Genomic DNA, 14,016 nt, shown 5'->3' with positions numbered 1-14,016 from the left:
TTTCAGCTTGTACAGCTCTTTGGAGCTCCTATCTGCTAGACTGGATGCTGCCTGACCCATGAATAGTTGAATAAAAGTCTACTAGGGGCTTCCCTGGTGGCGCAGTGGTTGAGAGTCCACCTGCCGATGCAGGGGACATGGGTTCATGCCCCGGTCCGGGAAGATCCCACATGCCGCGGAGCGGCTGGGCCCATGAGCCATGGCCGCTGAGCCTGCAGGTCCGGAGCCTGTGCTCTGCAACGGAAGAGGCCACAACAGTGAGAGGCCCGAGTACCGCAAAAAAAAAAAAAAAAAAAAGTCTACTAAATCAGTAAACTGTCAGTGGAAAATTTTCTTTTAACCTTTAAAAAAATAAATCTATCTTTTTACAAATGAATACTCAAGTATTTAGTAATAAAATATCGTGAAATCTTTAAATTACTTTAAAATATCTTAGAAAAAGCAATAAAGCAAAAACAGCGAAATGTTAACTGCTAAATCTAGGTGATGGGTATATGGCAGTTAATAGTTTTTCTTTATTTTTCTATATGTTTAAAAAATTCACAAGTAACTCTTAAAACATCCACACATTTGTAACAAAAAAAGGTAGTTACTTTAGTAGTAGTCAGCTTTTTCCTTAATATTTAAATATAAATTTGTTTCCACTTAACCATGACATACATATATATCAAACTACCCAAATGTGTCAGGCCAGAAGCTTTGGTGGATTATAAGGTTTCAAAAACAATTTCCAAAGTGCCAATGTCTCTCAATTGATATTTATTAACTTTCAATGAAGGACATTCCTAAAGACCTGTAACATCTGTTACCTACATATTTTTTAAGTAAAATCTAATTTTTATTTTGTTCTCAAACTTGCCACTGGTACACCTCAGGCCCAGGAAGGTCACTGTGGCCCATCTTCCAGATCCCTCAAGTCCTCTAATCCTAGCAACAGCCGTAAGGCTGTCCTTAGCTACTGATGTCTAGACAATGCTCTCAGGTATACAGAATATGATCTCAATATGAGGAAGGAGGAAGTGAATCTACCCTCCTCTCCATTTGGGATCCTGCCTTTGTTCACAGCTGCATTTCAGGCATCCAATACAGTGACTGGCAGAGTAGGAACTCAAATATTTGTCAGACAGATAGACATGGGCAAAAAACAAAGCATAAATCGGCAATGCTTCAAGAGCCCCTTTTCCTAGGACCCAGACAAGAGTCCTTGTGAACCATCCAGAAAGGATAAGCACCATGCTATACTCAAAATCTCCTCTTCTGTTTAGTGCACAGCTTTTTTTTTTTTTTGATCAAGTTAGTCACCTTGACTCTCTCCTCCATTAAAACTTCCCACCAAAAGTTTCCTCATATTTATATAAGCCTAGACTCACACGCATGCACGCACGCGCGCACACACACACACACACACTCTTAAGTACCCATACAGGCTCATAGCAGAGATGACCCTTTGTGTATTATAGGAGTCACTCTTTAAACAACGTGATTAAAAGCCAATTTGAATTTGGCAGAGCAAGAGACAAGATCTAGAATCAGCATTTAATCAGTACTTGGCATTTAAAATCACCCAAACGAAACTGAAAACAAAATGAATTTAACCTACTTGATGATTTGCTTATAAACACATTTATCTTTTAAATAAATTTCACTATTCTGTAAATTTCCTGGAGGTTCAAGCTATACCATATAAGTGGCACCTTGGCATTCTCAAATGTAACATTCATAACTTCAACTATTTGGGAATTTTCCCTAAGGACCACATCATGAAATTATAAATTTATAAGAAGTTAAGTATGAAAATCTCTTTTACGAGGCTGAGTGAGCTTATACTAACCAACCCATCTCAGAGTAGCTATGTGGTTCTGTTTTGTTAGTTTATTCAGAAAACAGTAACTCATCAGGAAGACTCTTTGGTAGTACTGCAACCTGACTTCACCTTGCCACACAGTTTTCTCTTATCTTCACCATGCAAATAATACATATGCTGTTAGTGGGAACATTATTCATCATAAACCCTTCAGTTTTTTATATTTTCCTAAATGTTAGCTTTGACTATAACAATGTAATACAGTATTTAGTTTTCTTCTGTGGCAGATTTTAATAAATTACTAAATGAACTTTGAGGGTTTGTGTCTTACGCCTTTCCCCATGAATGTCAAGAGACGACTATTTGTCTCTTTCATCTTCTTCAGTACCTTAGATATCTCTCGTACACAACAGGCAAACAATATCTGCTGACCTACTCTCAGGGAGAAGAATTTAAGATTAATTCCTAACACCCAAACTTTAAAAATTCATAATAAAAACTGGTTATGGAAAATGTCCTTTTTAGAGATTCATACTCTATAAATATTATTGGATGAAATAACACATTAAGATTTGCTCCAGAAAAGAGGAAAAGTAAACGTGGCAACTCCTTAAGAACTGTTAAATATGAGTGAAGAATATATGCGAGTTGTTGTATTGTTCTCTCAACTAGAGTATATTTGAAATTTTCTTAATTAAGAAAACGATATAACTGGTTGTATGCCAAAATTCCACAGAAAAGTATCCAATAAAGTCAGTAAGTCAAGAACTTAACTGTATGTTAAGAAAATACAAAAAAAATAAAACTAAATGTACAAAGGTCTTGGCTTCTAGAAAAAACAGTGATTGAAAACGCAAAATTGGGGCTTCCCTGGTGGCACAGTGGTTGAGAGTCCACCTACTGATGCAGGGGACATGGATTCGTGCCCCAGTCCGGGAAGATCCCACATGCCGCGGAGCGGCTGGGCCCGTGAGCCATGGCCACTGAGCCTGCGCATCCGGAGCCTGTGCTCCACAACGGGAGAGGCCACAACAGTGAGAGGCCCGCATACCGCAAAAAAAACAAAAACAAAAAAAAACGCAAAATTGATATTTAAATTACACCATAACTAAGATTTCCATCTCAAAACTTTAATGGTGTTTGTATAGATTAACTTGGAATAATAAAGATTATAAATTCTCAGAATCACACAACTTTAGAATTGAAAGAAAATTTTAAAGAATCATAAAGTTTAAATGTCTTACTCAAAATTCCAAAGCTGCTCAGGACAAAGAAACATTCTTCACTGGAAACCAGGTCTTCTCATACTTGTTAACCCATATTTCTAAACACAAGTGAAATACACTTGCTTTCAAAAAATCTTTTCTTCTTTTTTGAGTTTCAGATTATTTCATTTACCATAGCATAAACATTTGTGGGTTACACATCATGTCTACAAGGTATTATTTGGTTAATACATTTACAAGTACATTAGAATTACTATCTGTACCTTAAATCCCTTGCTTTTGTAGACTTTAGATTTTAACTGTACTTAATGCCAACTTTTTTATATTCAGGTTTGTATGAAAAGCTTATGATTTTCTAGAAAATGAATCCTCTTTGTGTCAAATCAAGCTCAATTTTGTAACTGCAAAGCAATTTTCTCTCCACTGCTGATTTTGTAGTTTGTCACCCCTGAAAAAGACTTATTTTAACGTGGAGGGAAAACAAGATATAGAAATTGTTGGGGCACGCAGAGCAGTAGGGAAGGGTTTTAAGTACACACTGCACTACTTTGCCATACCAACTAGCTCAACTATGACCTTACACTTAATTTTAGGTGGGAAACTAATTTAGTACATGAAGACCATCTTAACAATAAAGTAAACACATTACTAAAAGGAAGATTTCCCCACACTTCAGATTACCAAAATAATAGGAGTTGCTTTATTAACTAGCAAACTTGCTCTTTATAATAGTATCTTCCCACACATGCTACCTTCAATTAAAGTACACATCTTGTTCCCCAACCCCATGAGACAAGACTCCCCTCCTAGTCCCTACTGTGCTCCATGTTTCCAGGTTCAGATACTCCATTCCAGAATGAAAGGTGCTAAGCTGAATTATTTCTTCCCGGTATCTTGAGTTTTGTATATGCTCCTCAAACTCCTGCTTTTTGAAGTTTTGCACTATACCACTTTGAAATCTAGAAGGTATCTAAGAACAAATCTCTTCTTTTACCATTTATTCATTTAACAGTTACTGAGCACCATCCACTGATGTGCATTCTCCTGGGCTGGATAGTAGGACTATAACAATAAGAGCTACAGTCCACCCTCATAAAATTCAGTGTGGTGGATCTCAAAAAAGTAAGTCAACAATTATAACGTAATTACAATGCAATGTACAGTGTAATAAATACTCTGCTGGAAGTAAGTACAGGACGCTAAGGAGACCTATATTTCATTTTATATGGAGAGGAAATAGCCTCACACTACAAGAAAACCAAGCAAGAAAGTTGAAGTGGACAGGAAGCTAACGCAAACAAGCTATACAGACTAAGGCTAGTTTAGATACAATTTGTAGAGCCTGACTAGGCTAAATATAAATTATATCTGAAAACCAAGGAGGCAACACATTAAGAGAGTACAACTTCAGAAAGTCAAACTAAGAAGTAAGACTTCTATAGAAGGGGACCCTTCACTATAGAGTAACTGTAACCCAGAATCTTCTACACATTTGATTTTGGAAAACGTCTATATAAAAGAAATTGAAGGGGCCTAAGATGGGGATAAAGGTGAGAAAAATCAACAAGAAATTCATAGAGTGACTTGAGAAGATAAAATGTCCATTTCTTTAGTCCTTGTTAGATATCAAGCAAAACTGACAAGGATTTTAAAAGCAACCTTTAACAAAAAGAATTTCTTACACTCAATATCCTCAGATAAATAGAAAATTGGCTATTTAAACCTACTGGGTTAAAAATAAAGAGAACATAATGTGGTTCTGGTTTAAACTTTGGTGTATTAAGAATCACCTGGGGAGGGCTTCCCTGGTGGCGCAGCGGTTCAGAGTCCACCTGCCGATGCAGGGGACATGGGTTTGTGCCCCGGTCCGGGAAGATCCCACATGCCACAGAGCGGCTGGGCCCATGGGCCATGGCCGCTGAGCCTGCGCACCCGGAGCCTGTGCTCCGCAACGGGAGAGGCCACAACAGTGAGAGGCCCGCGTACCGCAAAAAAAAAAAAATAATCACCTGGGGAACCTATCAAAAATGCAAATTCCCAAGCCATATCCTCAAAGTGAGGATTCCAAAGGTAAGCAAGAACACTTAAAAACACTTGGAGACTCCCACTGTTACCTGGTACAGTTCAAAATGTTAGGTTGAATAATATGAAAATCACTGTTCTGGTAGTTCAAAACAGTGAAATACAAACAAAAGCACCAAAGCAACTGAATAGAGAAGGTAAAGTTTTTTCAACAAATGGTGCTAAAACACCTATAGACACCCTCAGTTGTGTCAGACTCCTTCCTACATCCACCGATTACCCAGGCGTGTCAATTGTAACTTCCTAAATTTCAACTCTACATGCTTCTAAATGTTCTCTTTACCGCTGCTTCATTTAAGAGCTTTATCATCGAATCTGAACTGCTTCAGATAGCCTCAAACCAGTCTCTTTGCCTTCAGACTGTTCTCCACCAATTTTTCCCCCTCACTGGCGACTAAGTGACCTTACCAGTCATATCACTAACCAGCTTAAAACCTTTTGGGTGTTATCTATTAGTATGAACCTTTTGAGGTCAATTAGAAATTAAAAATCCTTCAATAAGATATTTAGAGGTAAAATTACACACCTTTTAATACAAGTACCACAGTTTTCATTATCAAATTCTTTGTTAAATCACTTACATCATAAAACAGTTTTCTATCAGCAGCCAGTCGTTTAGACGCCAGGGTCTTGGTAACATGATAAAAGGTAAGCAACGCTCTGTGCTGTCGAAGATCATCTTGTACTTTGACAGATTCTATAAGAGTGGGAATCAGTTCAGGCCACTGTCTAGGACAGTCCAATCGAGCAACTTTTGCAATCAGCACGGCAATTTGAGTTGCAATCTAAAGGAAAAAGAATTAATCTTCAGAAATAAACATATGAAATTAAAGCAATAGATAAGGAATGCATTCATAGTTGAAAATTACCTTTTTGGTTAATTATACATTTAACAAAAATGAGTAAGATTTCACTGAACAACTGCTTAAGATAGTAGTTCTCAAAGTGTGATCTATGGATCCCTAGGGGGCCTAGGATCCTTTCTGTGAGGTCCTCCCTTTCCCAATAACGTACTGGTGTGAAGCTAGATTTTCATCACATAGCTTCTGCCAAAATAATATCACAACATTGTAAATAGCAGATATATTTGAAAATCTAGATGTCTTCTTTTAAATAGCCAGACACTAAAGAGATAGGCAAAAATGCCAAACAATGTTACTCTTCTCATTAAATATTTATTGTTTGGGGAAATAGCTATTGTTCACTTTTTTAAATTCTACTTATGTTAAAAAATAATAGTTTTTTAGATTTCTCAATTTTAATTTCTAATACAATAAATATCAACATATATAACCATTTCGTGTTTTACTTTAGCAGTATAAGGAAGTTCTAAGAATGCAAACTTTGAGAACCAATGACCTCAGAGTAGAAATGAACATCAATATTAGGTATTTACATAATATTTGTTCAGATCAGTTTCACAAATTCTGGTTGACAGAACACCTAAGCAATGGTTTACCCCTCAATCACCCAAGACCCTGACACCCCAACCACCTCCTGCCCCACAGAAAGTAACTCTGTTCCTCTCCATCTTCCCTCATCTCCCTCAGTTGAAGAAATGCACAGCAAAAAACTCAGATCACTTAAATAGGTTTAGATAAAACTGCATTGGATACACCACCTAATACAGTGTGCTTTAATATTCAAATTAATGAATCAAATGTAAGAAATAGTAGTAACTTGGAAAAATAATTTTTGTATCATAAGCAAACTTATTTTATTCTTAAAAGAAAAATCTCACTATAAGGGAAAGAAAAATTCAATTCCCACAGAGTAGTGAGAACTTCAAATGTGATGAAGGAAACAGACAAAAACCAGAAGCCATCCTGTAGTTTAGGGGAAGGGGGGATGGGAGTGCTAAATTAACGTCTATAATTAATATATAGAGATGTGCTTTCAATATTGGCTCAAAAACTGAAGAAGTTAAAAAATATCCAAGTATATCTATCTTCAAATGACTTCTGAGTTTTAAATCATTAACAGCCAAATCTAATCAAAATTCTTAACAGGTAGACTTGGATCTAAAAATTAAAAAACCATCAGAGAAATGTGTATAAACATCACAAATGAACATTGTAAGATTTTATTTTTAACGCCAAGAAACAAAGTTAGTTTGGAAAAGAAGCAAAAACTAAGGGAAAAGAAAGAATAGTTGGCACTCATTTTCTCACTAACCTGGTTTATTGGTTCATTGAAGTTGGTGATTAGCCCTGCACGCAATGTAGATTTCTCTTCCTCTGAGAGAGCACTGTAAAAAGATATATTTGTTATGCAAGAGAATGCTGCCTAATAATGAATGCAGGTAAGCACGACTGAGAATTTTAGCAATAAAAAGTCTTTCAAACAATGTGTCCTTGATTGTTTTGGTAATTAAACAGAATTATTTCCATTACTTGTATATTGACACATCAGGTAATACAAAAGCACAAAATTCCTTCACAACTGAATAAACAGGAAGCACAAAACAGTAAGCAATAGGAAATAAGATAAATCCAGAGTAAAGAACGTGATATTTTGATGTTTCCTTCTATTGATATAAAAACAGTTGCTTACCAAAAAATTAATGACGGTCTTTAAAAAATCTATGAGTAAATATTAGTCTTACACTGACTTCTTTTACAAAATTCTATGTGGAAAGGGATCAGGAATCAGAGAATATTTGGGATGGAAGACTTACTAGAAATCAACTAGTTTAAAATCTCTCATTTTACATGTCTGAAAAGAATAAACACGATACTAATAAGTCTGACTGCAAATGAGGAAGGAAACTAGATAGCAAAAGGAAAGAGACGGAGACTATCCATCTGTATAAGATTGTATACATTTTGAATTTTGAACTATATGAATGGTTTTATTTATTATAAAATTAAATTTTAAAGAACTGATTTTAAGGTTGTCCATTCTGGCTATGATAGAGTAGCTGGCACTGGATGAATCATCCCCCCAAAAATGTGCTATCGGGCTTCCCTGGTGGCGCAGTGGTTGAGAGTCCGCCTGCCGATGCAGGGGACACGGGTTCGTGCCCTGGTCCGGGAGGATCCCACATGCCGTGGAGCGGCTGGGCCCGTGAGCCATGGCCACTGGGCCTGTGTGTCCGGAGCCTGTGCTCCACAACGGGAGAGGCCACAACAGTGAGAGGCCTGCGTACCGCAAAAAAAAAAAAAAAAGTTGCATACAATTTTTTAAAAAAATGTTTTAAAGCGTCTGTTGAGTTGAATTGTGTACCCCTCCCCAAACCCTCCAAAAGCTATGTTCAAGTCCTAACCCCATATACCTGTGAATGTAACCTTATTGGGAATTACGGGCTTTGCAGATGCAATCAAGTTAAAACGAGGTCATACTGGATTAGCGTGGGCCCTAATCCAATGACTGGTGCCATTTATAGGAAGAGAAGAATTTGGACAGAGACACAGAGAAGATACTTGAAAATAACACTATGTAAAAATGAAGGCAGAGATTGGAGTGTTATTTGGATATTAACATACCTCTCTCAGTAACTGATGGAAAAGGTAGCTCAAAATCAGTAACAACACAGAAGACTTCAATAGCATAATTAACAAATTTGACCTGATATATAAAACATTATAATCCACAACAGCAAAACATACTTTCCTTTCAAGTGCATATAAAACATTTACCAAAATACCATATGATGGGATCATAAAACAAGACAACACATTTCAAAGAATGTAATCAGTAACAACAACAAAAAGTCCCACATGTTTGGAAATTAGGTGAAATACTTCTAATTAGCCTATGGGTCTAAAAAGAAATCACAGGGGAATTTTAAAAATATTTTTGAATGAATGGTAATGAAAATACTACATATCAAGGCTTGTGAAACTGAACTAAAGCCATGATTACAAAAAAGCCTTAGTGTTTTAAATGCATATAAAGAAAAACTGAATATCAATTATCTAAGCTTCCATTTCAAAAAACTAAAAAAAGAACAGTAAATTAAATTCAAAACAGTAATCAAAAGTACATCAAGCCTTATAAAGTACAATACCTAAAGCAAAGATAGAAAAATAGGCCAATAGGACAAAATAGAGAATCCAAAAACAGATCCATATGTATAAAGTGCCTGATTTATAACAAGGGAACCACTGAAATGCTACTGGGGAAAAATACATGGTGCTTGCCCCTACTTCACATCTATAACTTACACAGAAAGTGTAAGTTTACACAGAAATCACACAGACATACACCAAAATGTGAAAAGTAAAAAACAAAGCTTCTAGCAGAAAAAAGAATATTTTCATGGCTTTGTGTTGAGGAAAAATTTTGTAAACAGATCCCAAAAGAATTAATTATAAAAAGAAAGGTAGCTAAATTGAACTTCATTAAAACTACAAACTTCATCAAAAGATGCCAGCAAGTAAGTGAAAAGGCAAGTCACAAAATAGAAGATATTTTCAATATATATATATTCAACAAAGGACTTATATCCAAATATATATATAAAGTCCCATAAATCAATAACATAATCCAATTTTTTTAGATGTGCAAATGGCAAGCCCTTCACAAAACAGGATTTCCAAATGACTAATAAGTATACGAAAAAGGTACTCATTGTTTATCAGGAAAATGCAAAAATTACCAAGCACACCAGCATGACTAAAATGAAACAGATCAGACCAAGTATGGTGAGAATGTGTAGCAAATGTCAACGCCCATGCTACTAGTGGAAGGGCAAACTGGTACAAATAGTTTGGAAAACTAATTGACAGAATCTACTAAAGCTGAACATACACGTAACCATAAATGACAATAAAATACAAACTTATATGCAACAAGACATGCAAAAGATTTTTCAAAGCCGCCTTATTTTTAATAGTCAAAAACTAGAAACAACCTTCATACCCATCAACAGCAGAATGGACAGATAATGGTGGTATGTTCCTAAAATGGGACGTTATAAAACATAAAAGAGCAAACTACTGTCCCATGCAACTACATGGATAAATCTCACAAATATAACACTGAATAAAAGTCACACACAGGGCTTCCCTGCTGGCGCAGTGGTTGAGAGTCCGCCTGCCGATGCAGGGGACACGGGTTGATGCCCCGGTCCGGGAAGATCCCACATGCCGCGGAGCGGCTGGGCCTGTGAGCCATGGCCGCTGAGCCTGTGCGTCCGGAGCCTGTGCTCCGCAACGGGAGGGGACGCAGCAGTGAGAGGCCCGTGTACCAGAAAAAAAAAAAGTCAGACACAAAAGAGAACATACTATAAGGTTTCCATTTGTATGAAACTAATCTAAGGTAAAACTAATCTATGGTGAGCAATGTCAGATCTTTGAGGAGGACATATAGGTGACTGTGAAAGGGCAAAAAGGAAGCCTCTGGCGTGCTAGTTCTAGATTAGTTCTGAGTGGTAGTTACATGGATGTGGTCACATTACAAACATTCAAACTGTACCCTTCGTTTGTGTACTTTTTAAGTATGTTACATACTATACTTCAATAAAACTTTTTTTTAATCTTAACAGTGACTTGCTCAAGATTAGTAAACAAATGAGAAGACAAGATTAAGATAAACATGGGGGGGGCATGTGGAACAGGTGAAGGGAGTATAAAAGTACAGACTTCCAGTTATAAAGAAGTCACGGGAATGTAATGTACAGCAATGGCAACTACACTTAGTAATACTGTACTGTGTATTTGAAAGTTGCTAAAAGAGTAAATCTTATAACTCATCACAAGAAAAAAAATTCTCTAGGTATGGTGACTAACTACACTTATGGTGGTGATCGTTTCACAATACATACAAATTTTGAATCATTATATTATATATCTGAAACTCATATAATGTTATATGTCAATTAAACTTCAATTTAAAAAATAAACATTTAGGCAAAAGGAGTTAAAGCCCAATACAATTCTATGCTTTCCCATTAAAAATGATCTCACCTGCTATATTAAAAAAATTAATAAAAAATTCAAAAATTAAAAACAAAAAAACAACTAATACTAAACTTTCTTTGGGTTATTTGTATGGAAATATGTTAATATAAATGTTTCAGACATTACTTGAAATTCCTAAAAATCTTATATGTTCTGGTATAATGTTATAAGTCATAATTCTAATTATTATTTTAAAATGTATATCTCAGAAATAACTAAATTTCCTTGTCAACTGCATTATTCTGAACTATCATCAAATCTTTAACCGTGAAGGACTTCCGGGAAGATGGCGGAAGAGTAAGACGCGGAGATCACCTTCCTCCCCACAGATACACCAGAAATACATCTACACGTGGAACAACTCCTACAGAACACCTACTGAACGCTGGCAGAAGACCTCAGACCTCCCAAAAGGCAAGAAACCCCCCACGTACCTGGTTAGGGCAAAAGAAAAAAATAAACAGAGACAAAAGGATAGGGACGTGTCCTGCACCAGCGGGAGGGACCTGTGAAGGAGGAAAAGTGTCCACACACTAGGAAGCCCCTTCGCGGGCGGAGACTGCGGGTGGCGGAGTGGGGGAGCTTCGGAGCCGCGGAGGAGAGCACAGCAACAGGGGTGCGGAGGGCAAAGCGGAGAGATTCCAGCGCAGAGGATCAGGGCCGACCGGCATTCATCAGCCGAGAGGTTTCTCTGCTCACCCGCCTGGGCGGGCGGGCGGGGCTGGGAGCTGAGGCTCCGGCTTCAGTTGGAGCAACGGGGGGCGGACTGGGGTTGGCGGCGTGAACACATCCTGCAAAGCGTTAGTGCACCGCAGCTACCGGGAAGGAGTCCAAGAAAAGTCTGGACCTGCCTAAGAGGCAAGAGACTTTTTCTTCCCTCTTTATTTCCTGGTGCGCGAGGAGAAGGGATTAAGAACGCTGCCTTTAAAGGAGCTCCAGAGATGGGCATGAGCCACTGCTAAAACTGCGGACCCCAGAGACAGACATGAGACGCTAAGGCCACTGCTGCCGCCACCAAGAAGCCTGTGTGCGAACACAGGTCACTATCCACACACCCCCTTCCGGGGAGCCTGTGCAGCCCGCCACTGCCAGGGTCCCGGGATCCAGGGACAACTACCCTGGGAGAACACACGGCGCGCCTCAGGCTGGAGCAACGTCACGCCGGCCTCTGCCGCCACAGGTTCGCCCTGCACTCCGTGACCCTCCCTACCCCCGGCCTGAGTGAGCCAGAGCCTCCGAATCAGCGGCACCTTTAACCCCGTCCTGTCTGACCAAAGAACAGACGCCCTCCAGCGACCTACACGCACAGGCGGGGCCAAATCCAAAGCTGAGCCCCTGGGAGCTGTGAGAACAAAGAAGAGAAAGGGAAATCTCTCCCAGCAGCCTCAGAAGCAGCGGATTAAAGCTCCACAATCAACTTGATGTACCCTGCATCTGTGGAATACATGAATAGACAACGAATCATCCCAAATTAAGGAGCCCTGTGGATGAAAGGCTCTTGGTGCTGCAGCCACGAGTTAGTGCTGTGCCTCTGAGGTGGGAGAGCCAACTTCAGGACACTGGTCCACAAGAGACCTCCCAGCTCCACATAATATCAAACGGCAAAAATCTCCCAGAGAGCTCCATCTCGACACCAGCACCCAGCTTCACTCAACGACCAGCAAGCTAGAGTGCTGTACATTCTATGCCAAACAACTAGCAAGACAGGAACACAACCCCACCCATGAGCAGAGAGGCTGCCTAAAATCAAAATAATTTCACAGGCACCCCAAAACACACCACTGGACGTGGTCCTGCCCACCAGAAAGACAAGATCCAGCTGTGTCCACAAAAACACAGGCACCAGTCTCCTCCACCAGGAAGCCTACACAACCCACTGAACCAAGCTTAGCCACTGGGGACAGACACAAAAAACAACAGGAACTACGAACCTGCAGCCTGCAAAAAGGAGACCCCAAACACAGTAAGATAAGCAAAATGAGAAGACAGAAAAACACACAGCAGATGGAGGAGCAAGATAAAAACCCACCAGACCTAACAAATGAAGAGGAAATAGGCAGTCTACCTGAAAAAGAATTCAGAATGATAGTAAAGATGATCCAAAATCTTGGAAATAGAATAGAAAAAATGCAAGAAACAGTTAACAAGGACCTAGAAGAACTAAAGATGAAACAAACAATGATGAACAACACAATAAATGAAATGAAAAATACTCTAGATGGGATCAATAGCAGAATAACTGAAGCAGAAGAACGGATAAGTGACCTGAAGATAAAATAGTGGAAATAACTAATGCAGAACAGAATAAAGAAAAAAGAATGAAAAGAACTGAGGACAGTCTCAGAGACCTCTGGGACAACATTAAACGCACCAACATTCGAATTATAAGGGTTTCAGAAGAAGAAGAGAAAAAGAAAGGGACTGAGAAAATATTTGAAGAAATTATAGTTGAAAACTTCCCTAATATGGGAAAGGAAATAGTTAATCAAGTCCAGGAAGCACAGAGAGTCCCATACAGGATAAATCCAAGGAGAAATACGCCAAGACACATATTAATCAAACTGTCAAAAATTAAATACGAAGAAAGCATATTAAAAGCAGCAAGGGAAAAACAACAAATAACACACAAGGGAATCCCCATAAGGTTAACAGCTGATCTTTCAGCAGAAACTCTGCAAGCCAGAAGGGAGTGGCAGGACATATTGAAAGTGTTGAAGGAGAAAAACCTGCAACCAAGATTACTCTACCCAGGAAGGATCTCATTCAGATTTGATGGAGAAATTAAAACCTTTACAGACAAGCAAAAGCTGAGAGTTCAGCACCACCAAACCAGCTCTACAACAACTGCTAAAGGAACTTCTCTAGGCAAGAAACACAAAAGAAGGAAAAGACCTACAATAACGAACCCAAAACAATAAAGAAAATGGGAATGGGAACACACATAATCAATAATTACCTTAAATGTAAATAGACTAAATGTTCCCACCAAAAGACACAGATT

General features: G+C 38.5%; 1 protein-coding gene across 9 annotated transcripts in view; it reads right to left on the bottom strand.

The window, feature by feature from the left end:
* The window catches only part of IPO11 (importin 11), a 249,283-nt gene that overhangs the window by 193,638 nt on the left and 41,629 nt on the right, over nt 1-14,016 (bottom strand). For all 9 annotated transcript variants that reach the window (XM_073802150.1, XM_019929993.3, XM_073802149.1 and 6 more), the window contains exons 4-5: nt 7,288-7,360; nt 5,694-5,897 (exon numbers count right to left, since the gene is read on the bottom strand). In XM_073802150.1, the coding sequence (XP_073658251.1) occupies nt 5,694-5,897; nt 7,288-7,360 (277 nt within the window). The remainder of the gene's footprint in view (nt 1-5,693; nt 5,898-7,287; nt 7,361-14,016) is intronic.

The sequence above is a fragment of the Tursiops truncatus genome, chromosome 3 (assembly GCF_011762595.2).
Source record: "Tursiops truncatus isolate mTurTru1 chromosome 3, mTurTru1.mat.Y, whole genome shotgun sequence".
Taxonomy (NCBI): domain Eukaryota; kingdom Metazoa; phylum Chordata; class Mammalia; order Artiodactyla; family Delphinidae; genus Tursiops; species Tursiops truncatus.
This window is presented reverse-complemented; position numbering and strand designations above follow the sequence as displayed.